The 26252-nt window shown below is 40.9% G+C and overlaps 2 protein-coding genes across 2 annotated transcripts; both read left to right on the top strand.

Moving 5' to 3' along the window:
• Positions 1 to 471: 471 nt before the first annotated feature.
• BEX5 (brain expressed X-linked 5) lies at positions 472 to 16990 on the top strand. Its single transcript, XM_028522716.1, is given in 2 exon segments — positions 472 to 657; positions 16571 to 16990. Coding segments are annotated over 2 exon segments (606 nt in total).
• Positions 16991 to 23762: 6772 nt separating this feature from the next.
• Positions 23763 to 24506, top strand: TCEAL6 (transcription elongation factor A like 6). The gene is given in 4 exon segments (XM_028523322.1): positions 23763 to 23791; positions 24015 to 24420; positions 24422 to 24469; positions 24471 to 24506. Coding segments are annotated over 4 exon segments (519 nt in total).
• Positions 24507 to 26252: the final 1746 nt, after the last annotated feature.

Genomic DNA, 26252 nt, shown 5'->3' with positions numbered 1-26252 from the left:
ACCATGGTCCTATATCCCTGAGAAACTGGTTTCTGCCAATAACAAAAATGCTCTTGGAAGTGATTTCCTGGGTTTACCACTAGATGAGAGCACACAAGCCAAACCCTTGATTTTAGCCTTGTGATTCTCTGAGCAGAAAACCCAGTCATTTTGTTCCTGTTTTCTTTCCTGTAGAAATTGTGTGATAATAAATTTTATGTATATGCCTCTAAGTTTGTAATAACTTGTTACATAGCAATTGAAAAAAATACAGGGAATTAAAGACTTTTGGCCAAGATGGAGGCATAGGTAGACATACTGTGCCTCCTCGCACAACCAAAAGAAGGACAACAACAATTTAGAAACAAAATAACAACCAGAACTGAAAGAAAATTGAACTGTATGGAAATCTAACAACCAACAAGTTAAAATAGACACATTCATCAAGAATGGTAAGAGGGGCAGAGTCAGGCAGCTGGGCAGTGAGGGGTCATGTCAAAAAAAGCGGTGGCTGGCGGACCCCAGGTGTGCAAGGAAGCAGCTGACAGACTCCGGGTGCTCAAGATCGCAGAGAGTGGGCCGTGGGCAAGCAGGCAGTGGCTGGAAGACTCCGGGCATGGAGTGGCAATGGGCAGACGCAGTGAGGCAGCAATTGTGGAGCAGGGCACAGCACGCAAGGTGGCTAATGAGATGGTCCCACATTCACACACAGATAAACAAGGTGAAACTGGGGAGTGAGACAGACTGAGCAACCCAGGGCCCCTGCATAGGGAAATAAAGCACTCAAAATACTGATTAAAAACACCGGTGGGGGTTGAGGTGCCGGGAAAGACTCCCAGCCTCACAGGAGAGTTTGCTGGAGAGACCCACAGGGTCCTAAAATGTACAGAAGCCCACCCACATGGAAATCAGCACCAGAACAGCCCAGTTTGCTTGAGGGAAGTGGCAGAAGGGATTGAAATCTGACAGAGAGCTGAGCAAGTGCCATTGTTCCCTCTTTGAGTCCTCCCCGACATACAGCATCACAACTCAGCAACTAGGTTGTCCCACCCTGGTGAACACCCAAGGCTCTGCCCCTCATATGTAACAGGTGTGTCAAGACAAAAAAAAATGGCCCAAATGAAAGAACAGATGGAAGCTCCAAAATAAATACAACTAGGCAACCAAGAGATAGCCAACCTATCAGATAAAGCACAGTTTAAAGCACTGAATGAAGCACTTGTGAATTTGGTCACAAATTACATGAAAAAATGAAGGCTACACTAAGTGAAATGAAGGAAAATGTACAGGGAACCAATAGTGAGGGGAAGAAAACTGACACTCACATCAATGGAGTGTACCAAAAGGAATAAAGAAACAACCAAACAGAAAAGAATGAAGAAACAAGAATTCAAAAAGTGAGGAGAGGCTTAGGAACCTCCAGGACATCTTTAAACATTCCAACATCCAAATTATAGGGGTACCAGAAGGAGAAGAGGAAGAGCAACAAGTGGAAAACTTAATTGAAAAAATAATGAAGAAGAACTTCCCCAATCTGGGAAAGGAAATAGACTTTCAGGAAGTGCAGGCATCTCAGAGAGTCCCAAAGAAGTCAGACCCAAGGAGGATCACACCAAGGCACATCATAATTACATAATCATAATCTCCATAATTTAAATGGAGAGAATCCTAGAGACAGCAAGAGATAAGGAAACAGTTACCTACAAAAGAGTTCCCATCAGACTGTCAGCTGATTTCTCAAAAGAGACCTTGCAGGCAAGAAGGGGCTGAAAAGAAGTATTCCAAGTCATAACAGGCAAGGACCTACATCCAAGATTGCTCTATCCAGCAAACCTTTCATTTAGAATGGAAGGGCAGATAAAGTGCTTCTCAGGTAAGGTCAAGTTAAAGGAGTTCATCATCACCAAGCCCTTATTATATGAAATGTTAAAGAGACTTATCTAAGAAAAAGAAGATAAAAAACATGTACAGTAAAATGACAGCAAACTCACAGTTATTATCAACCACACCTAAAATAAAAACAAAGAGAAACTAAGCAAACAACTAGAACAGGAACAGAGCCACAGAAATGGAGAACACATGGAGAGTTAGCAACAGGGGAGTGGGAGGAGGAGAGAGGAGGAAAAGGTACAGAGAATAAGTAGCATAGATAGTAGGTAGAAAATAGACAGGGGGGAGGGCAAGAATAGTATGGGAAATGTAGAATCTAAAGAAATTATGACACATGGGCACAAACTAAAGGGGGGAAGTGGGTGGGAGAGGGTGTGCAGGGTGAAGGGGAATGAATGGGGGAAATGGGACAGCTGTAATAGCATAATCAATAAAATATATTTAAAAAGAAAAAAACACAGGTTTTACTATATTTACAGATTAGGAAATATGCCCAAATACATTGTTAGGTTAAAAAAGAAAGCAAGTCTCAGAAAAGAACATATGGTTTGATTAAAATATGTGTATATATACAATATTAAGTTTTATGTTTAGTAACATATTTCAGTAAAACAAATAGCTTTAGTAATGTGCTTAAGATTAGAAAATCCATTAGAATTACCTTTATTTCTGCTACAGAAAAGAGATGTATCTTAAACCATTTTGTTAATATTATCAACAAAACTGAGTTTTAGTAACATTTGAATGCAAGCTTTCTTTCACAAAATCTTACTAAACAAATGCAACTAAATATTAGCTGATAGATCTTTTAAAACAATAATTTTCCCACTAGGCTTTACTGCATAACTCATGTTATAGTATAATGTTTCTAATGCTTTAAAACATTTGAAAATTTTAAAAGCCTATCTTTTATGACCATGAAACTGTTAAAAGTTTTAGCATTAGAAAATAGTGTATTTGTTTAAAAAAAAACTTCTTTGAGTACTGAACAAGTTTCTTTTGCAGAGAAAATTTTAAGAAATTTAGTGACTTTAAAAGGTTATTTTTCTTCAAATTTTCATCTTGTTCCAAAGCATAATTTTTGCACTATCCTTAAATGATAAATTCACATTTATGATGTAATTCTTCCTTGATTTAGTAAAGTTTTCCTTTACATGAGCATACACATATAAAATAATTTCCACTGATGTACACAAACTGGATGGATTGTTTCATTTTTAAAAAAGAACTTAACTTCCAGCCAAGATGGAGGCATAAGTAGATACACTGTGCCTCCTCAAACAACCCAGTGAAAGACAACAACAAAGAAAAAACAACTAGAACTGACAGAAAATCAAACTGTATGGAAATCCAACAACCAAGGAGTTAATGAAGAAATATTCATTAAGACTGGTAAGAGGGGCAGAAATGGGCAGCCAGGGTCAAAAGGACACAAGGCAAGGTGGCAACTGGAGGACCAGGGTGAGCAAGGCAGTGGCCGGCAGATCAGGCAAGGAGGCAGCAGGCAGAGCAGGGGGTCCCACATTTATGTGTGGATAAACTGGGAGGAGCAACTGGGTAGTGAGACAGACCATGCAACCTAGGGTTCCAGTCCTCAGAAATAAAGCCTCAAAACCTCTGACTGAAAAAACCTATGGGGGTTGAGGAGACCAGAGAAACTTGCAGCCTGACAGGAGAGCTCACTGGGGAGACCCACAGGGTCCCCAAGCATACACAAACACACCCACCAGGGAATTGGCACCAGAAGGGTACAATTTCCTGTGGGTAGCAGAGGAAGTGATTGAAAGATGGCAGAGAGCTGAGCAAGCAGCATTGCTCCTTCTTGGATCCACTCCCCACATACAGTGCCACAATGCAGTGAAGTAGGTTGCTCCGACCTGACAAATACCTAAGGTTCCACCCCTTACTATGTAATAGGTGCACTGAAACAAAAAATTATGGCCCAAATGAAAGAACAGATCAAAGATTCAGAAGAAAATACAACTAAGCAATGAAGAGATAGCCAACATATCAGATGCACAGTTCAAAACATTGGTAATCAGGGTGCTCACAGAATTGGTTGAGTATGGTCACAAAACAGAGTAAAAAGTGAAGGCTATGCAAAGTGAAATGAAGGAAAATGTACAGGGAACTAACAGTGATGGGAAGGAAACCAGGACCCAAATCAATGGTGTGGACCAGAAGGAAGAAAAAAGCTTTCAACCAGAACAGAATGAAGAAACAAGAGTTAAAAAAAATGGGGAGAAGCTTAGGGACCTCCAGGACAACTTTAAATGTTTCAACATCCAAGTCATATGGATGCCAGAAGGAGAAGAGAAAGAGAAAAAATTGGAAACTTATTTGAAAAAAATAATGAAGGAGAACTTCCCTAATCTGGTGAAGGAAATAGACTTCCAAGAAGTCCAGGAAGCTCAGCGAGTCCCAAAGGAATTGGACCCAAGGAAGCACACAAGGAGGCACATCATAATTACATTACCCAAGATTAGAGAGAAGGAGAGAATCTTCAAAGCAGCAAGAGAAAAAGAGACAGTTACCTACAAAGGAGTGCCCATAAGACTATCACCTGACTTCTCAAAAGAAACCTTACAGGCAAGAAGGGCCTGGAAAGAAGTATTCAAAGTCAGGAAAGGCAAGGGACTGCATCCAAGATTACTCTACCCAGCACAGCTATCATTTAGAATGCAAGGGCAGAGATGGCGGCTTTACTCTAGGCAGCGTGTTTCTTGGCTTCTGTGAAGAGGAGGGAAACTCTCGGATTGATGGAGAAACAGAGCAAGTGGCCTAGGTTACCGAATCATTTTTGAAAGCAGGACATCAAAAATTATTGCAATCATTGAAAAACCAGACGGTAAGGAGACTGCTTCAGGACAAAAGGGACCCGGGGATCAGCGCGGGGACCAGGGGTTTGCAGTCCCCAGGCCCAGTGCTCCCGGGTCTGCCTCAGGGATCCCAGGAGAGGGGAGTCACTGCTCCCTCCCCCGAATACGAGGGTTGAGCAACTCCAGGGGAGAACTTGTTGCTTGAAGGCACAGAGAGGCCAGTTGGACTGGGAAAAAATCACCCAGGGACTGTGAACACCCACCCAGAGCCGTGGGAGAAGTGAGGGCGTCCAGCTGGCATGACCAGGGGCGGCCTGGAAGAGCGCCCGCACCCCTAGCCCAGTGGGAGTGTGGATCGGTGGAAAACCCAGAGCCAGGAAAGGGCTCGGGCATTCTCAGGTTTCGGGACCCTGCGGTTCTGAACTGTGGAAGTGCACGCCCCATCGGGAACCCTGACTCTCACGCTGTGATCCCAGAAGGGACGCGGCGCTTAGTGCGTTCCTAGAACCTGAAACTCAAAAATTTCCAGCCAGCCCAACCAGGGGCAGCCTGGAAATGTGCCCGCACCCCTAGCCCGGTGGGTGTGTAAATCGGTGGAAAACCCAGTCATCGCAATCCTGATCCAGGAAAGGGCACAGCCTTCTCAGGTTTCCAGAGCCTGTGGTGCGGAACTGTGGAAGCTCGAGCCCCATTGGGAATCCGGACTCTCCCACAGCGAACCTGGAAGGGACACAGCACTTAGGGCATTCCTAGAGCCTGAAACTCAAAAATTTGGTGGAGGGGTGCGCCCTTTTACGATTCCCAGGGAGGGCACAGTGAATCCCAGAATGTCACGGGTGCCTCCTGAGATCATAGAGCTGGAACCCTGCAGGGACCCTGGAGTCCGGAAGAACACGGCAGTGAGCTCTGGAGAGCGTGTGTGCTCAGGAGTGCCCAGGGTACCTGAGAGACTTGCTGAGATCTGGCTGGGAAGAGTGATAAGCATTTCAAAGGTCCCTCAGCCAGCTGAAGCCAGCAAGATCAGAAAAACTGGTCTGACCAGTTAGAAGCCAACAAGAGGTTTGTTTTGTTTTGTTTTGTTTTGTTTTGTTTTTGTGGCTGTTGTTGGTTGATTGATTTTACTTGTGTTTTAAGTGACATTTTATTTCTCAATTCTTTCTATTTTTATATCTCTCAATCCCTTATGTTTTTCTTCCATTCATCCTATTATTATTCTTTCCACTCCAAATTTATCTCTCCTGCACTCCATCTTCTGCTTTTTTTTCCTTTTTTTTATCTTGCAAGTTACTGTAAATTTGTATTATCTTTTTCTCACTTTTCTGACATTTTTTATTTTAATAGTATTTTGGTATTCTTTTTCTTTCTGTATAATCTTCTTTGCTTGGCTGGTTATACTGTCATTTGATAGGTTCCCCCTGGTATCTCAGTCACAGTGTATTGATAATTTACTATCCTTCATCTGTGTTCCATTAATACACCTCTAAAGGTTCTACACTCTTTATTCTTGTTATCTAGATCTCATCAATTCTGCCATGAGACTGTCACTTTACTATTACTGTTAATAAGACCTAGTCCATACAATTGTAAATACTACTCAATACCCCTACCTGATCTCAGCCCACTTTGAAATTTCCTGAACTGTACTATTGTGAGGGTTCTCTCTATTCTTTTACACATTACTCCTATATACTAATCTTTAATCCAACCCTACCTTAGAATCTGACCTCCCACAGCCTCACAGCTTTCTACATCCAACTATCAATCCTCTCGTCCCCAATAAGAGTCTTACACTCTTTCCATCCTCTCTAAAACGTGGATAGTGGGGTGGAGGATCACAGTTAACACTATAAGGAGCCAAAGGATAAGCCATCTCTTCTCTACTGGCTGCTAATGTAAATATCATAGTTCACTGTCTTGCTGTCATAAACCATTTCGCCTTACTCCTCCAACTGATCACAAAAAAAGAGTAGGGGGAAGCCGTGAACACCAGGATACACGAAGGAGATTGCACCACTGAATCTCACAAGTATTCTACCACAAAAGTTCGAACCATAATTGCAGGGAAGCAGAACAGATCAATTTAAGAAACAGAGGCTAACAAGAAGAAACCCACAAACAATGAGAAAACAAAGAAAAAAATCCCCAAATGAAGAGAAACGAGGAAGCCACAGGAAAAATGCTAAATGAAATAGAGGCAACTCAACTATCAGATAGTGAGTTCAAAACAATGATTATCAGGAAGTTCAATGAACTCACAGTGATCTACCAGAAATTAGAGGGAAACTACAACAAGCCCACTGCAAACCACATAAACATGAAAAAGGAAATAGAAACTATTAACAAGGGCCAAGAGGAAAAAATGAAGAATACAATTTCTGAACTGAAGAACAGAGTAGAAGGAATGAAAAGCAGAATTGATGAAGCAGAAGATCGGATTAGCGAATTGGAGGGCAAAGTAGAAAATAACACCCAGAAAGAGCAAGAAAAGGAAAAGAGGCTCAGAAAGAATGAAGGGGGATTAAGAGAAATGCAAGACAATATGAAATGTAATAATATCCGTCTAATAGGGATACCAGAAGGAGAAGAAGAAGAACAACGGATAGAAAACCTATTTGAAAAAGTAATGATGGAAAACTTCCCTAATTTGATGAGAGAAAAAGTCACACCAATCCAGGAAACACAGAGAGTCTCAATCAAGAGGAACCCAAAGAGGCCCACCTCAAGACACATCATCGTTAAAATGGCAAAATTTCAAGACAAAGAGAGAATCTTAAAGGCAGCAAGGGAGAAATAGGAAGTAACATACAAGGGAGTCCCAATAAGGCTAACAGCTGACTTCTCAATGGAAACACTTCAAGCCAGAAGAGAATGGCAATAATACTCCAAGTAATGAGAACCAGAGGTCTGCAACCAAGGCTACTTCATTCAGCAAGGCTCTCAATCAAGATAGAAGGCCAAATAAGAAGCTTCCCAGACAAAGGAAGTCTAAAAGAATACACTCCACCAAACCAGCTCTGCAAGAGATTCTAAAGGGACTGCTTTAAGGAAGGGAAGGAAAAGAGAGAGAGAGAGAGGAACACATGTACATAAAAGACAATGAATCAGTACCTATCAATAATAACTTAAACATAAATAGATTAAATTCTACAATCAGAAGACATAGAATAGCTGAATGGATAAGAAATAATGATCCACATATATGATGTCTACAAGAGACCCACCTCAGAAGAAAAGACCTGCACAGGTTGAAAGTGAAGGGCTGGAAACAAATCTTCCAAGCAAATGGACAGGAAAAAAAAAGCCGGGGTAGCAATATTCATATCAGACAAAATAGACTTCCGAAAAAGGTCCACAAAGAGAGACCCAGAAGGTCACGTCATAATACTCAAGGGAAGAATCCACCAAGAAGACATAATTATTGTAAATATATATGCACCCAACAGAGGAGCATCCAAATACATAAAGAAAATCTTAGAGGACTTCAAGAAAGATATGGACAGCAACACAATTATAGCGGGGGAATTTAACACTCCACTATCAAAAATGGACAGATCTTCCAAACAAAATATCAACAAAGATATTGTGGCATTGAACAATACCCTTGATAAGATGGACTTCACTGATATATACAGAGCCCTCCATCCAAAAGAAGCTAAATACACATTCTTTTCAAATGTACATGGAATATTTTCAGAGATAGACCACATGATAGGACACAAAATAAGCCTCAAGAATTTCAAGAAAATTGAAACCATACCAAGCATTTTCTCGGACCACAGGGGACTGAAGCCAGAAACCAACCCCGAGAAAAAAAATCCAAAACACTCAAAATCATGGAGATTAAATAGCATGCTATTAAACAATGAATGGATCAAGAATGATATTAGGGAAGAAATCAAATGGTTTCTGGAAACAAATGAAAACGAACTCACAACAACCCAAAACTTATGGGACACAGCCAAGGCAGCCCTGAGAGGGAAGGTCATAGCGATACAGGCCCACCTAAAAAAGTTAGAAACGTTCCAAACAAACAACCTAACTCTATGTCTACAAGAACTTGAGGAACAACAACAAAGACAGCCCAGAGCAAGCAGAAGGAAGGAAATAATAACCAAGATCAGAGCAGAATTAAATGACATAGAGACTAAAAGCACAATTCTAAGGATCAAGGAATCCAAGAGCTGGTTCTTTGAAAAGATAAACAAAATCGACAAGCCTTTACGCAGACTCATCAAGAAAAAAAGAGAGAAGACCCAAATAAACACAATCAGAAATGAAAGAGGAGAGATTACAACAGATACCACAGAAATGCAAAGGATGGTAAGAAATTACTACAAAGAACGTTACGCCAAGAAATTTGAAAACCTAGGTGAAATGGATGAATTTCTACAAAAATATAATCTTCCAAAACTCAATGAAAAAGAAGCAGAAAGCCTGAACACACCAATAACAGCAAAAGAAATGGAAGCAGTAATCAAAAAACTCCCAACACACAAAAGACCTGGGCCAGATGGTTTCACAGAAGAATTCTACAATTCATTTAAGCAAGAGCTAACCCCTATCCTTCACAGACTATTTCAAAAATTCCAAAAAGATGGGAGACTCCCAAACTCTTTTTATGAGGCCAACATCATCCTAAATCCAAAACCAGATAAAGACACAACAAAGAAAGAAAACTTCAGGCCAATATCACTGATGAACATGGACGCTAAAATCCTCAACAAAATACTTGCAAACCGCATCCAACAATACATTAAAAAGATCATACACCATGACCAAGTGGGATTCATTCCAGGGATGCAAGGATGGTACAATATTCACAAATCAGTAAATGTAATACATCACATAAACAAAAGCAAAGACAAAAATCACATGATCATATCAATAGATGCAGAAAAAGCATTTGATAAAGTACAGCACCCATTCATGATAAAAACACTCAGTAAAGTGGGAATAGAGGGAGCATTCCTCAACATAATAAAGGCCATATATGAGAGACCTACAGCCAACATCATACTCAATGGGCAAAAATTAAAATCTTTTCCACTAAGATCAGGAAGAAGACAAGGCTGCACACTTTCATAACTTCTATTAAATATAGTACTGGAAGTTTCAGCCACAGCAATCAAACAAGTAAAAGAAATAAAAGGCATCCAAATTGGAAAGGAGGAAACAAAACTGTCACTGCTTGCAGATGACATGATAGTGTACATAAAAATCCTATAGACTCCAACAAAAAACTGCTTGACTTAATAAGTGAATTTGGGAAAACAGTGGGATACAAAGTCAATATCCAGAAATCAAAGGCATTTCTGTACACCAACAATGAAACAGCAGAAACAAAAATCAAGGAAAAAATCCTATTTGAAAAAGCAAAAAGAAAAATAAAATATCTAGGAATAAACCTAACCGAATAGGTAAAAGACCTGTATTGAGAAAACTACATAACACTGAGGAAAGAAATCAAGGAAGACACAAACAAATGGAAACATATACCGTGTTCATGGGTTGGAAGAATTAATATCATCAAAATGTCCATACTACCCAAAGCAGTTTACAGATTCAATGCAATTCCTATTAAAGTACCAATGTCTTATTTCACAGACATAGAACAAACACTTCAAAAATTTATATGGAACCATAAATGACCCTGAATAGCTGCTGTAATTTTTAGAAAGAAGAGCAAAGTAGGAGGGATCACAAAACCTGACACTAAACTATACTACAAGGCCACCGTAATCAAAACTGCCTGGTACTGGCATAAAAACAGGCACATAGACCAATGGAACAGAGCAGAGAGCCCAGAAATAAACCCAAGTCTCTATGGTCAATTAATATTTGACAAAGGATGCAGCATCATAAAATGGAGTAAAAATAGCCTTTTCAACAAATGGTGTTGGGAGAACTGGACAGCCACGTGCAAAAAAATGAAACTTGAGCACCAACTTACACCATATACAAAAATAAATTCAAGGTGAATAAAAGACTTAAATATAAAACGTGACACCATTAAAGTCGTAGAGGAGAACGTAGGTAGGAAAATCTCAGATATGTCACACAAAAACTTTTTTACTGACTTGTACCCTAGAGCCAGGGACATAAAGGAAAGAATAAACAAATGGGACCTCCTCAAAGTAGAAAGCTTCTGCACAGCTAAAGAAAACGGTATCAAAATAAAAAGATAACCAACTGTATGAAAAAACATATTTGCCAATGATACCTCAGAGAAGGGTTTAATCTCCAAAATATATAAAGAACTTTCACAACTCCACTCTAAGAAGACAAGGAATCCAATTTTAAAAAAATGGGCAAAGGATCTGAACAGGCACTTCTCCAAGGAGGACACACAGAGGATCCAGAGACACATGAAAAGATGTTCAATATCACTAGCTATCAGAGAGATGCAAATTAAAACCACAATGAGATACCACTTCACACCAGTCAGAATGGCCATCATAAACAAAGCAACAAACAACCAGTGTTGGAGAGGTTGTGGAGGAAATGTGTCCCTAGTGCACTGTTGGTGGGACTGCAGACTGGTACAATCACTATGGAAAGCAGTATTGAACTTCCTCAGAAAACTAAGAATGGATCTGCCTTTTGACCCTGCAATTCCACCGCTGGGACTCTATCCTAAGAATACTAAAACACCAATCCAAAAGAACCTGTGCACCTCAATATTCATAGCAGCACAATTTACAATAGCTAGATGCTTGAAGCAACCTAGATGTCCATCAGTAAATGAATGGATCAAAAAACTATGGTACATTTACACAATGGAATTCTATGCAGCAGAAAGAAAGAAGGAGCTCCTACCCTTTGCAACAGCATGGATGGAGCTGGAAAACATGGTAAGTGAAATAAGCCAGGCAGTGAAAGACAAATACCATATGATCTCACCTTTAACAGGAACCTAAACAACAATACAAAGAAACAAGCAAAATATAACCAAAGACACTGAAATAGAGGACAGGCTGACAGTGACCATAGGGGAGAGAAGAGGGAATTTCAGAAGACATTGGGAAGGGTTCATGGGAACAAACTTAAAGGACACAATGACAAAAACCAGGTGGAGGGTGGTAATGGGAGGGAAGTGGGGAGGGTTGGGAGGGTTGGTGGACTGGGATTAAAGGGAGAAAACTGTATTTGAACAATGATTAAAATAAAATTAAAAAAAAAAAGAATGCAAGGGCAGATAAAGTGCTTCTCAGATAAGGTCAAGTTAAAGGAGTTCATCATCACCAAGCCCTTATTATATGAAATGTTAAAGGGACTTATCTAAGAAAGAAGATAAGGAATATGAACAGTAAAATGACAACAAACTCAACTATCAACAACTAATCTTGAAAAGAAACCAAAAACGAAAGCAAACTAAGAAAACAATTAGAACAAGAACAGAATCACAGAAATGGAGATCACATGGAGTGTTGGGAGTAGGGAGGGAGAGAAATGGGGGGAAGGCTACAAGGAATAAGAAGCATAAATAGTAGGTAGAACATAGACAGGGCGAGGTTAAGAGTAGTATAGGAAATGGAGAAGCCAAAAGACTTATATGTATGACCCATGGACATTAACTAAGGGGGGGATGTGGGTGGGAGGAGGTGTGCAGGGCAGAGGGGAATAAGGAGGGAAATGTGGCAACTGTAATAGCACAATCAATAAAATATATTAAAAGAGAATTTCAATCAACACTGCCTCATAGATAAAACTACAAAGATCCCAAATGTCTATAAATATGGGAGTGGAAGTATGTGTATTGTCCTTATTTTAAAGAAAATATTTAGACTGATTTAGAGTAAAATCCACAAAGCACATTTCTTGAGGCAAGGATAAAGCTGACATTCTCTTTCTGCATTTTCTGTATTATCTAATTTTACTGAGGGTTTTTTTCTGGCATCTTAGGAGCTTGCTTAGCTCAGGCTTGGTGCAGTAAAGTGCCAGTGATTTTAACAGCTCCAGAGTAACATCCATTATAAAGAACCTGCATCTGTGGATAAATATTTCAGATTTGCATCAGTAATTAAGATAATTCTAAGGACATTCTGCATGGTTCCTTAGATTTAACAGAATCACCAGCAAAATTGGGTCAGTTGCCTTTTGGCCATATCTATCACTGGTGTATTTCTAACAAATGTATTCATCCTAATATTAATACAAGTTAATATATGTTATATACGTTTTTCAATGGTTTTATATATTTTTATCTAAACATTTAGTGTCTGTGTGTAAGTGTATAACAAGGGTAATACAGTTCACTATTTTTCCAAACAGATAACCAATTATCCCAGCACTATTTTTTCAGATATATAATGTTTCTCCACTGATTCAAAAATTTTCAATCAGATTACTAATATTTCTCTATACTTGAGTTTTGCAATCAGTATTTTTCTGTTTTATTTTTCTATATTATTATGGCATAATATTTTTAATATTGTAGCTACACAATGCTTTTTATTTGTCAGTATAACTTTCCTAAATCACTGTTATGAATTATTTGGAAAACTCTAGTGCTGCTTTAATTTAAAGGCCATGTTAGGGTCTTGTTATATTTGCACTAATATAAATTAGAGGAGACCATAAGTTTGTCACAGGCTCTCAATATCTTAAATTCCAGTAGCATGACTCTATTAGACATCTCCCTCACCTCAAAGAAAGACCACACAGAGACCCTTCAAAAGAGGAAACCCAAGCTTAGGGTTATATTTCAAAGTCCTTAAAAGGGATAGGGGGTGCTGTCTGAGGGGTCTATATTTATGGGATGTTTCAGCAGCCCATAAAGGTTGCCAAGTTTTTACAACTCAAATCATATTTTTCAACTGAAAATAATAGCATTGTCTAGTTATAACAACCGAAAGATGAATACATGTCAATGGAAGACAAAAACAACAATTCCTTTAAAAAGTAAATAAACAAAAACCCTGGCCAGGTAGCTCAGTTGGTTAGAGCATCATTTAATAAGTTGGGGATTTCTCCTCAGGTCAGAACACATACAAGAATCAACCAATGAATGCATAATAAATAAGTCTAATAAAAAGTTGCTGTTTCTCTCTCTGTGCCCCCCTTCCTCTCTAAAATAAATTGATTTTTTTAAACAATGGAATTCTATGCAGCAGAGAGAGAGAAGGAGCTTATACCCTTTGCAACAGCATGGATGGAACTGTAGAGCATTATGCTAAGTGAAGATAATCCAGGCAGTGAGGGACAAATACCATATGATTTCACCTATAACTGGAACCTAATCAATAAAAGAAAAAAAGCAAACAAAATATAACCAGAGTCACTGAAATTAAGAACAATCTAACAATAGCCAGAGGGGAGGGGTGAGGGGACAGTGGGATGAAGGGTTTTCAGAAACTACTATGAAGGACACATGGACAAAACCAAAGGGAAGATGGGAAGCAAGGGAAGGAGGTGGGTTTGGCTGGGGTGGGGAGAGTGGTGGGAAGAAAATACAGACAACTGTAATTAAACAACAATAAAATAATTTAAATTTTAAAAATAAATAAACAAAAAAAAAACCAGAAAGGGAACTAATCAAGGTGAAAGGGTTTTTTGTGTTTTTTTTTTTCTTATGTCACTTTCTGCTTATTTTACATACTTACTGGAGCTCACATCCCTTCTCTGCTCCAGTTTCATTCTGGGACAAGACCAATGAGTCTGCTAAGAGAAATTCTGGCCTTTTCTTCCTGGTGAGTGGGGGGGCAAGAAGTTGGGTTTTAATGGTATAGAAGAGAAAGAAGCAATTCTTTTAAAGCTGCAGCAGAAATCAGGAAAAAGGGCAAAATACAAAGTATTATGGTCCATTTGTTCTCCAAGATTGCTAAGTAGGGGGAAGAATAATAAGGGATGTGCAGTAGCGGGTGGTAAGGATGGGGGCAAGGTGACAAAAGAAGAAAGGTGACTCTGCCATGCTTCTGGCAGTCACCCTCCTGCTGGACTGTCCTAGTGATCCGTAATTCGGAGCCTGAGCTCACAGTAATGCAACTTTTTTGAGACTTGTAACTGATGCGAAGATTAGTCTCTAGTTGCAGTGTGAGTGTCATTTGTAGCTGTGCACCTGCTGTCTATTTCTTTGAAAGTTAGCCTGTAGCCAAGGAAGGGGGAAGTCCTAGAAACTGACTGCATCTGTTGCAGGTTGGTGGATGCTAACTGAGGTAGGAGTGGCAGAGGGCAAAACCCAGATTGAGCCCAAGACTTGAGAGGGGTCTCCTGATGCCCACCTACTTGGTGCAAGAAATGGAGAAGGAGATAGAGAGGGGTGAAGAGTTGAGATTGTGTACCAGTTCAGATCTACTAGGAGGTGGGCGATTGGGCAACATCTGCAAGGAAGAACCAGAGAAGAGCATGGGGAGGAATCAGGCTAATACCTGAGGGGCGACAGGAGGGGAACACAACCGTTGAATCAGGTTTGGGATGACATGGGTTCCACAAGAGGTCTAGACCTCCGTTTCTAGTATCTCTTCACCCTTCATCCATTTTGGAGTTAGGTATTGTGGGCTGCTGGAATGGCACTGGGGTGCCAGTTGCTGCAGAACATAGGGAAAGGCCTGACAAACAGGTCCCATCTGCAGAAGAGGCAATTGAGTAGACAAGCTTCTAACTGAGAGATACAGGCAGAGAGTAAGAAAATGTTTTTGGTCTCCACAGGTTGGTGTAATCTTGGACACTGCCTGTGGACTATGGGGTAGGCATGGCAATGCACTGAAACCCCAGCAGGTCTAGGTTTGCAATGCCCACACTACCTCTTCTCCCTTTGTCCATCTTGATACATAAAATAATGGTTAATGGAAGGAAAATGGGCTCAAGAAAGGCCACTGGGTCCCAAAAGGCCCTAGCAAATACCCAGATCAAAATTCTTTATAAATAAACCACGCTGACATCCAGTAAGCTCTTGTGACTACCACCCCAAAAGTTGTCCACTTACATTCAATAAATGGTAATTGGGTGGTGGGAGGGATGGGATAGTGGGGTAAGGGGCATGAAGAAGAGGTGAAACAGGTTTGGAAATAATCATCTTTGATTACAATGTCTATTTCCTTTTTAAAATATTTTTCTTTATTTTTAGAGAGAGGAGAAGGGAGGGAGAAAGGGAGGGGAGAAACATTGATGTGATGTGTGAGAGATGTACCCACTGGTTGCCTCTCACCTGCCCACAACCAGAGACCTGGCCCCCAACCCAGCCATGTACCCCAGCTGGGAATCAAATCATGGACCTTTCAGTTTGCAGGCTGGCACTCAATCCACTGAGCCACACAAGTCAGAGCTGGATGCCTATTTCTGAAAGGCAGGCTAGTGCATCACAGGATAGGAAATGAAGCAGTGATACCAGATGGAGGACAAAGAGATGGTGGCAATATTTGACTAGCAGAGTCCTAAATAAACAATGGAGATGCCCTCCTGCCCCCTTACTGGTTCTTTAATCAAGTAACCATCCCTGGCCATTGTCATATTTCTGTCTGCAGAACTTTAGGTTCTTTGGTGCAGCAGATTTCAAGGGCAAGAGAGGAAAGCTGCTTCTGATCCCTGCAGGTAGGGGAGTGCCTGGGACCCTAAGGTGTAGGGGTATCAGGAATTATAACTGAATCTGGAAGACTCACAGACTTCCCTGCCTGAGTTAAGTGCAGGAGGAACTTGGCCAAGTCTTTAGAGACTGTGGTTCTGTGGCTTATGAGGGAAGAAAAGTATAGATGGCCAAACTCTTGGACACCCCTAGAGGGCTTATCAAGAACCCTGGTCTCTCAATTTGTCCTGCATTTTTGTGTGTGGAGTGGCCAAGGAAAGGATTTTCAGGGGAAATGGTGGCTTTTGGGGCAGGGCTTGGTCTGGGCACCACACCAAGAGGGCCCTCGAAGTCTCTCAGATGGCAAAACTTTTGCCTATAGGGCTATGAGTCCGGTGGTTACAACTTCAATCCCTCTTCTTGCCTTTTATCTCCTAGAAAGAAGCAGAAAAAACCACTCAACATAGAAAATGTCTCCAAGGAATGCAGAGGAGGGAAGCAAGCTCCAGTGCAGAATGAAGAAGCCTGCCCTTTGGAAGGTGGGGAAGGCCAGGAGCCTAGAGGAAATATTAGAGGGGTTTGGGCTTCACCTGCTAAGGATTTTAGGAAGTATATGTCCAATAGGCTTGTCAATAGCATTGACATGATCAATGGAAATGCAAATAATATGGAACACTTCATGGAGGAGATGAGAGAACTAAGGAGGAAAATTAGAGAGCTTCAATTGTAGTACAGTCTGCACATTCTTATAGCAGAGCCCTCTCACCATGATCATCATGATGAATTTTGTCTTATTCCCTGAATGCTCAGATTAATAATCATAAACCCCATGTTTCCCAAACTTGCATTTTCATGATGTACCCATTATGGTGAAACTTGGGTGTTCTTTTATTTTTCTGATTGGAAATTTCATTTTGACTTAGTCCTGTAACTTTTTCTGTCAGCAGGGGAGATTCATCAATTTGTGTGGAAATAAAGCAGTTTATAGATATACTATCTCATTTTAAAACATGCATATTTTATGTACATCAGAATATGTTTATTCTTATTTTCTTATCTAGTTTTTTTTTCAAAAATGGATCAAAAAACTATGGTACATTTACACAATGGAATTCTATGCAGCAGAAAGAAAGAAGGAGCTCCTCCCCTTTGTGACAGCATAGATAGAACTGGAAAGCATTATGCTAAGTGAAATAAGCCAGGTGGTGAAAGACAAGCACCATATGATTTCACCTTTAACAGGAACCTGATCAACAAAACAAACAAACAAGGAAAATATAACCAAAGACACTGAAATTAAGAAAAGGCTGACAGTGACAGAGGGGAGAGGGGAGGGAACTTCAGGGGAAAAGGGGAAGGGTTTGCAGGAACAAGTATAAAGGACACATGGACAATAACAAGTGGGGGTGGAAACAGGAGAGAGGTGGGGAGGGCTGAGGGGTAGGCTGGGATGGGGGTAAAAGGCAGAAAACTGTACTTGAACAATTAAAATAAAAAATTAAAATGAATATACATGTATTACATGTAGCATTTAAAAAGTAAGAAGCAAAGGACTTCCCAATCAGCTTATAAAAGGAACGGATACAATACTTGAGACACAATTTGAAGGCAATATCTTATATTACTTCTGTATCTCTTATTTAGAAGCACAAGCCTGGTAATTATTACAAATACGTTTCTTTAAAGTCAGCCTATTTATCTATAAAATGAAGATAATACCTGTCTTATAGTGCTGCTGCTGGAATCAATAAAGTAATGACTGAACTGTGTTTGGCTGGTTCTATCCACACATGCGAGGCCCCAACCCTCTAAATGCCTTTTATTTTAGGGAAGAGTCCAAGGACTATGCTCATCAGCAAGAGCAATTGAGTGCCAGGTGGGTGACACATTTGTATACCTATGCCGCTAGATAATGCCATGGCTGCTAGGTACCCCTTCCCCTTCTTGATTTTGCTTCCTCCACTGGTTCCATCCACTGTTGATGTGCTGGAATGCTAAAGGTGAAAAAGACTCATTAATTTCTCTGAAACCATCAGAGGTTTTAATCCCCATTTTTGCCTTTCAGAAATGTGGAGAATGCCCCCTTCCTGCTATAGAGTTATATGTAATCCAGATGTGTACTTTCCCAGTGCTGTTTAGGAATCCACACAGTCCTTTATAGTTTTTCTTAGACTTTTTTTTTTCTCACCCCTAATCCCTAGACAAATCTGAGTGGCACTCATGCTAGTATTCTCAGAATTCGACTATCTCTTTTATCTTTTGATGAATATAGCCCAGTTTCCTTGACTCCCCATTTCTTGTGCTACAGGTTTTACTCTGAGCATACACAGGTGTTGTGATGGTGGCTTTATGTCCCCAAGACTGTTCTGAGCCACACCACTTGCACCCCAGGAATTTTCAGTAGTCTCTACTCACATTAGACTACATAGATTCAGAGTAGTTTCTTTTGCTTTTATTTTTGCTGTGCCCAATAAACCTGTAATCACAGATCAGTGAGAAATTGGCTGGAACTGGAGACCCGGTAGATAGACCATTGTTTTAGAACATTTTTCACCATCCAGTCACTACTGCTCCCCAATTAGATTGTGCCCTTCTCTCAGTAAATATATTGGCTCATTTATCCTGGTACCTATAGTATCTAGTACAGGGACTGATAAGTAGTAGGTCACAATAGTTAATTATTACTGAGTCAAGGGTCCTGAAATATGGGCCCAGGTTTGTATCTGATCATTTATGGGTAAGTAATATCTTTTCCCTAAAGACTGTAGATTGTAATTGAAAAAGTAACACAACAGAGAAAGCATTATGCATTGATCTCAACATATAAACTTACTGTAATGTTATACATATATCAGTACATATCAGCATGTGCTATACAGACCACCTACATCAGAATCCCACGAAAAATTGGCTAAAAATTCAGGAAGCTAGATTTTACTCCATACTCATTACATCCTACATGTTCATCAGACTTCCTTGGACTTAGATAAATTAAAATGAAGGCCCCAGCTTTAATTCAAGGTTCATACACAGCTCTGTGTCATATATATATATATATATATATATATATATATGCTTTTATATATAATAAGTATAAATTATACATTTAACATATATTTATATATGCATATATATACACTTTTAAGTGCCTTAATTAACTGATATACATCAGGATTATTTTCCCCACTAGACTACCTTTTTTAAAAAGACAACTGTCTTATTTTCTGCTTTTATCTTTAGTGCATAGGTTCTCAATCTTGGCTCTTGGCTGTAGGTTTGAATTATTTGAGATTTTAAAGTACAGCTCAGAATCTAGTCCAAACCAATTGGATCAGACTCATTAGAAGTAAGACCTAGGGATCATGACATTGTAAAAGCTTTCGCAGTGATTCTGATGTACATGTACAGTTGGGTATAAATTGTGACTAAAATATCTATGGTCTATTTTCTCTGCACAGTTTCTGATTGACTGTGTGACCATAACCAAGTCATTTCATTTATCGAGATTACACACTGTCTGTCCAGAAAGTATCTATCCATGTACTATGAAAATAGAGACATTTATTGCAGAAGACACAAGACACAAGAAACATTGTACATAAAAAATGACACTTCAGTCCCCTTTAAAGTAGGCACCTCGGGACTTACAGGGTAAACGGAGGCAGTATGGCTTCTTCATCCAGGTATCTGGGTAACTAAGGGAAGCAGTTTCCCATAACCTTGACAATGGGCCTGATAAGTAGTGTTCTCATAGCCTTGAGCCTGGGTCCAATAAACTGTGCCCATAGCCTTGAGGGAGCTCACATGCATAGTATGAAGCTCTGTTGTATAAGATCTGTTGGCACCCTTCTGGCTTAGTTGGCCTCTAGTACTTAAGCAGGTAGGAACTCCCTGCTGGGTGCCACAACATGTGCCATGCTGCAGAGCAAGTGCCACACTGAGTATCATGCAGAGGGGACAGGTGACATGCAAAGACTTGCAGAGACATGCAGGGGGACACACAGCTTGCAGAGTGGGTGGCTTGCTCACAAGTGAATAAAGACATGTCAAGCATCCTCACAGCTCTGCACATTTTCTTCCATCTGTTTGAATACCATGAACCTGTAAGGCCTTGAATGGCCTTAACACAGGACTTCAAACAATTCTCCCAGCATCTCTTCCATTGTTTAAATCACTATGCAAAATCCATTTTTGGAATCTCCATCAGCTGTCCTATTGTGTTTTCCTGAATCTCATTGACAGTCTGAAATCTCTTCCCTTTCAAAGATGATTTTAGTGTTGGCAAAATCCAGAAGTTGCAGGGCACCAATTCTGGGCTGTAGGAGAACTGAGTCACCTAGATGATTTGATGTTTTGCAAAAAACTGCATGAGACGTGATGAAGCCACCAATCACCAGTTGCCTGCTGTAACCAGCATGGAGTGGCGGTCCCTGAGTGGGGGCAACAGGAGATTAAGAAAGACAAAACACAGCAGTTTAAGGAAAAGCTGTGGCCAAGTTGGACATTGTCCTCTGATGGAGAGAAAATGACCCTGAACATGGTCTTCATGGTTATTTTATAGGGGTTGGTTAGATACAGCTCAAGGACATCTTGCAAACTTAGGGAGATGCTGCAGGCACAGATGGTTCAGTTTCCAAGCTATTTAAATGATACATATTTCTTCTGAAAAAGTTACAGTTGCATTCAGTTGAAGCTTGCACTTATCTATTCCCTTCTCAACCCCTGAGGGTCTGGCTGTTGTCAATGCCAGCTTGGATCACTTTGCAGATGCAAGCAGTCAAGTGCAGCCTTGCCAAGCACTCACCCTTATCTTTGACACCAGCCTTCACCGTCTTCCACAGTTGCCCACAGTTGCAGCCTTCTGAATGATCTGAATATTTTCCACTGAGGAATGTTCAAGTTTAACACAAAATATGATGCATATCCATTACTCTACTCGCTCAGTCAATTTGAATGTGGCAACAACACAGTACGCATCCTCACTCAATGGCGTCTACTTTCCCTACCAACTAGTACAATGCAAGCATCATTGTTCAGTCCACTTTCCTTGGCTGCCAGGTTACATCAATGTCACACAAACCATTCTCATTACATTAACAATGGTGGACTTTTTCTGGACAGATCTCATATATCTTAATAAAATGTATTTCCACAACTGAAGACAATTTAATGCCTTTCACTCTTTCATTCCAATGTGAGTAATAGATAAACAATAAAATGAATAGATATCACATTTGCCTTTCCTATTTATACCTTGTTTTGGAGAGTCTGTCCTTGGCATTTTGAGGTTTATTAAGTAACCAAGGAGTGTTTATCTGCTTATCTCAGGGAAGGTGAAAATAGGCGTAAATACCCATTTGTTACAGAGCCTGCCACTCACTATTAGTATTGATTTACTATGACTGCTGTAAGAATATTATCACAACTAAAATTTATTTTCTCATAGTTCTGGAGACCAGAAATCAGAAATCAACATGTGAGCAGGCCCATGCTCCCACTGGAAGCTTTACAGAGACTATGTTCAGCAGTGTAACCCCTATCAAAGCTACAATAACAAATAGTGTGTTACTGGAATAAAGATAGACATATAGACTAATGGAATATCATAGACAGCCCAGAAATAAACTCACAGATATACTGTCCAATGATTTTCAGCAAGGGTACCAAGACCATTCAATAGGGAATGCACAGTCTTTTCAATGAATAATGCTGGGGAAATTGGATATCTGCATGCAGAAGAATGAGGTTGGAGCCTTACCTTACATCATATTAAAGAATCTCAAAATGGATAAAAAATCTAATCCTAGGAGCTAAAACTATAAAAGTCTGAGAAATAAACATAGGGGGAAAGCTTCAAAAGATTGGATTTCTTCCTTTTGGAAGGGGAATGTGTGCCTTATGCTTATCTCACTATTGTACTTGGAAGCACACAATTTATTTTCACAGGCTCACAACTGGAAAGGAGTTTTGCCTCAGGATGTTTCGGACTTGATTCACACAATATTTAGATGAGATTTTGGAGTTGCAGTTAATACTGGAATGGGTTAAGACCTTGGGGGCTTTTGGAGATGGGATGAATGTATTTTTTTATGTGAGGAAAAGATGTATATTAGGGGGTCCCAGGAACTCCCTACTCAAGGTGGCAGCACAGCTTCCTGGCAGGCACAACTACTGGACTTGAGTCAGGTAGAGCTGGTCTTGAAAGAGGGCTGTGGGGCTCAGTTGTTGAGCACCCTTAGGGGAGTCGAGCACCCTCTATGTTATCAGCTGTCACTCCTGGTGATGATCAGACATCTCACAGGGAAGCTGGGCAAGGAACTGAGATGCACAGATAAATAAAACACTTGTGGTCAGGTAGCCTCCCTTTCCTGCTCTTTTTGTGACTTGGATAAGGTGAAGAGAGTGTCGCTGCAGGGGCCAAGCTGTATTGATGGGTCACTCACATCATGTTACCCTTCGTGCACCCAATATAGGCTTCAATCTCCACGCCCACCTGCGGTCCAGTCCCAGCGCCATCCACTCCAGCTGCAGGTGCGGTACCAGTTCTCTGAGCTGCCCTGATGTTGGTTGAGGGGCGAGCCCAAGGAGGCACAGGCCTGGCCAGTCCGCCACAGGTCAGTGTGAAGGTGAGCACTGCCTGTGGCACAGGCAGGGTTGGGGGGTAGGGGGAAGTGAAGGAGTCTGGGAAATGCAGAAAGGAGCAGACTCCGTATGGGCATGGGTCGGTGGTGATGACCCGGTTACAGACTCCACAGTCTCCTGGACGCTCTACCTCTGAGCCCTCCATTTATTATCTAGCCTGAAGTGAGGGGGGCACCCCCACAGTGCAACAGTGAAGCATAGACATAGTCTGGAAATACACTCACACACACACCCAGTGCCCGTGGGATAATATTTACCTCTGGGAAAAGGGGATGGGAGTGGGACAGGTTAACTGCAAGGGAGGGGGATACAGAGACCCAATTTGGAAAGCATCCTGCTCTGGTGCCACAGGCCTGAAAATAGATATGGCAAATGAGGTGAGAAGGGGCAGGTAGGGGATGGCAACATTTGGTGTGGAGCACCCAGGTTCAGGAAAGGGAAATTAGTCCACTGGGCACTCAGCTACTGCCCCTATCTCCTGTTTGCAGGTTTGCGAATCTGCTTCCAGCTCTTTGCATGGCTAGGAAAAAAAAAGCTGTCCAGAATCTCGGCAGGTCAGTGAAAATGGGAAGGGGCACTGGACATGGACTTGGGGGTGATAGTGAAGGTCACAATTTGGGCAGAAATTTAGGGCTTCACTCTCCATCCTACCTTCACATATAATATACGCACACCCTGCCATGCTGAAGGTTGGAACAGAAGATGGCAGAGCCTGCAAGAGAAATGGTTGGTTCATGGATGTGGGAGGAACAGAGGGGGAGATTGTGGCAGGAGGTAGGGCAGGGGAACCTTGACCACAGGCCAGATTCCAGCACTATCTGAGCCTGAAGTTCACCCCCAACCCTCAGTATCCCTTGTCTCCTTTTTGTCTCCTCTCCCCCACCCAACTCTGCCCAACTTCTCAGGACAGGCAATAGAGGAGAAATCTCAAAATGAAAAAACTCTACAATGAAAGTGAAGGGTTGCCCTGGCTGGTGTGGCTCAGTGGTTGGGCACTGGCCTATGAATCAAAGGGTCTCTGTTTGATTTCCAGTCTAGGGCACATGCCTGTGCTGTGGGCCAGGTTCCCAGTATGGGGTTTGTAAGAGGCAACCACACATTTATGTTTCTCTCCCTCTCTTTCTCTCTCCCTTCCCCTTTCTCAAAAATAAAATAAAATCTTTTTTAAAAGAAAAAAACAAAAGAAAGCTGGAAAATGAGGGAAAGTGAGAAGATGAAGGAAAGTCAGATGAGGAAGAAAAGCCAGAAGTGGAGGGGAAGCCAAGGCACAAGGGGAAGTGCCAGGATGAGGGACAGCCAGATGATGAAGGGAAACGAGAAAAGCAGGACAAGTCTGAAGGTGAGAGAAAAGCATACAGGGAGGGCAAGCCAGAATCACAAGCAAAGCCAGAGAGCCAGCCATGGGCTATTGAAAAGTACCCAGCTGAAGATTACGTGCCCCAGGAAGCAAAGCAAAAAACAGACAGGGGAATGGATGATTCTCCCAAGGACTATCAAGAGGACTTACAAGAAAGGCATTCAGGTAGTGAGGAGATGATGATAGAATGTGGAGATGTGTCAAGGGCTCAGGGAGAGCCAAGAAAAAAACCCCCAGAAAATAAGTGGTTTTCATTGAATGCAAAGAGATGTACAGGATCCATTTTTCTCAAGGGGCTAATGGGGTGTTAGGGGAGTGAGGGGCAGAGGCAGGAGCCAGAGGGGCTTACATGATATCCTATATCATTATTGCCCTTAGACATCAATTCTGATTTCTTTGAGGATAATATTCCAACCCTGCTTTCCTGGTGGTCATTTACCAGGCGATGTGCTCTAACCTTAAGCTGATACCTTGCTTTAGGTGTCACCCTTTTTACCAGCAGCCTTTTGATCCAACTATGCAGTGCTCTCAGTTTCAGTAGAGGATTTTCATCCATGTGCATGGAAGAGGTGTTCATGGTACTTTGTTAAACAATAAAGAAAAAAGTTTTCAGAACCATATATACAGTGTCAGCTCATTTTTATAAAAATATAATTGGTTGCATGATGCATTTGTACCCAGAGGAAATTCTGAAAGTGTCTACGTTAAAAAAACAAGCAATGGTTTTTCCTGCATGGCAGCCAAAAAGAGGTCTTGCCTATACTCATACTCAAAAATGAGTCCACCTGATGTTTAAGTACCCCCATGCCATTCTTCTGCAGGCATGTCCATTCCCATGTCACCTCCTAGTTGTAACCATGCGAGGGGCACTGATGTCCCTTTTCCTGGGTCCTTCATTGTCCTATGGCTCCATCTGTGGTCCCTTTGCTTTGTTCACTAATCTCCGTTTTTTGCTAAAGGATATGTGCATTATATTTTTCGTAATAAAAATAACTACAACCAGAAAATAATACATGATAAATTATCGAACTTTTCAGTAAGTTTATGAGGGTAATGAAGAAGTTAAAATTCTTGTTGTAAGAATGTACCATAATATGTAAAACACAGTGCCTCTGGCACTTATATCTAGAGGAATTAACCTGGTAGTTATGGCAGATCCACTGTTGTAAGGGTTAGTGTTGTCATCTGTGAAATGGGAATAATACTTGGTACACCATATTCCCGAGTAAGTCAAATGAGGTACTGAGTATGTGAAATGTGTTGTGACCCACTTCCAACTAGATACTTGGGGGAAGAATGATTACCACACCACTCCCATGCGGTAGAAGCTATGTGGATAGGATAGAAACTTGGAGGAGGGCTTAGGTAGGTCTCACCTGTGCCTAGAACCAAGTCCAGGCAGCTGATAGTGCCATTCTCTCCTGGATAGTGCCATGTTTGCTGCACACTGTGCCCCTTATTCTGTATTCTTTGTTCATTACTGATACTGTATAATAAGCTGGAGGTCTTAAGGTGCCAAAGTCCTATCAATTTCTCTGGAGCCAATGGCCACCCACCTTTGACCCCTATAAATGTGTGGACAAAAGTCTTCTACCCACTTCAGAGTTACAATTACCCAGTTACCTGTGACTATCTCCCTAGTGCTACATGGTAGATACTCTGATACCTTTCAGACTTTTCTGATTAAAATTATCATTTATCTGTATTTTGTTGGTTTGTGTGTTTTTCTGTATATGTGTGTGTGTGTGTATATATATATATATATATATATCCTTCTCACCAAATTTAGATATTGCAGGTTAGAGCAAGAAAAAAAAACACATCTGTATAATAGAGTCTGTGCTAGTCCTACAGGTTAATATCTCATCTGCTGACTCTCTTTCCTAAGAGAGTTGAGTTCTCTTCCAGGAAACTCTTCTCAGCCCCTACTTTAACAATTCAGTAGATCCATCAACATATTTGGTTTTTAGATCCTTACTAGTAAACATCTGGTGCATGGACCAGTTGCATCAGCATCACCTGAGAGCTATTTAGAAATGCAGAACCTCAGGTCCAGCCTCAAACC

Source organism: Phyllostomus discolor, chromosome X, assembly GCF_004126475.2.
Source record: "Phyllostomus discolor isolate MPI-MPIP mPhyDis1 chromosome X, mPhyDis1.pri.v3, whole genome shotgun sequence".
NCBI classification, from domain to species: domain Eukaryota; kingdom Metazoa; phylum Chordata; class Mammalia; order Chiroptera; family Phyllostomidae; genus Phyllostomus; species Phyllostomus discolor.
This window is presented reverse-complemented; position numbering and strand designations above follow the sequence as displayed.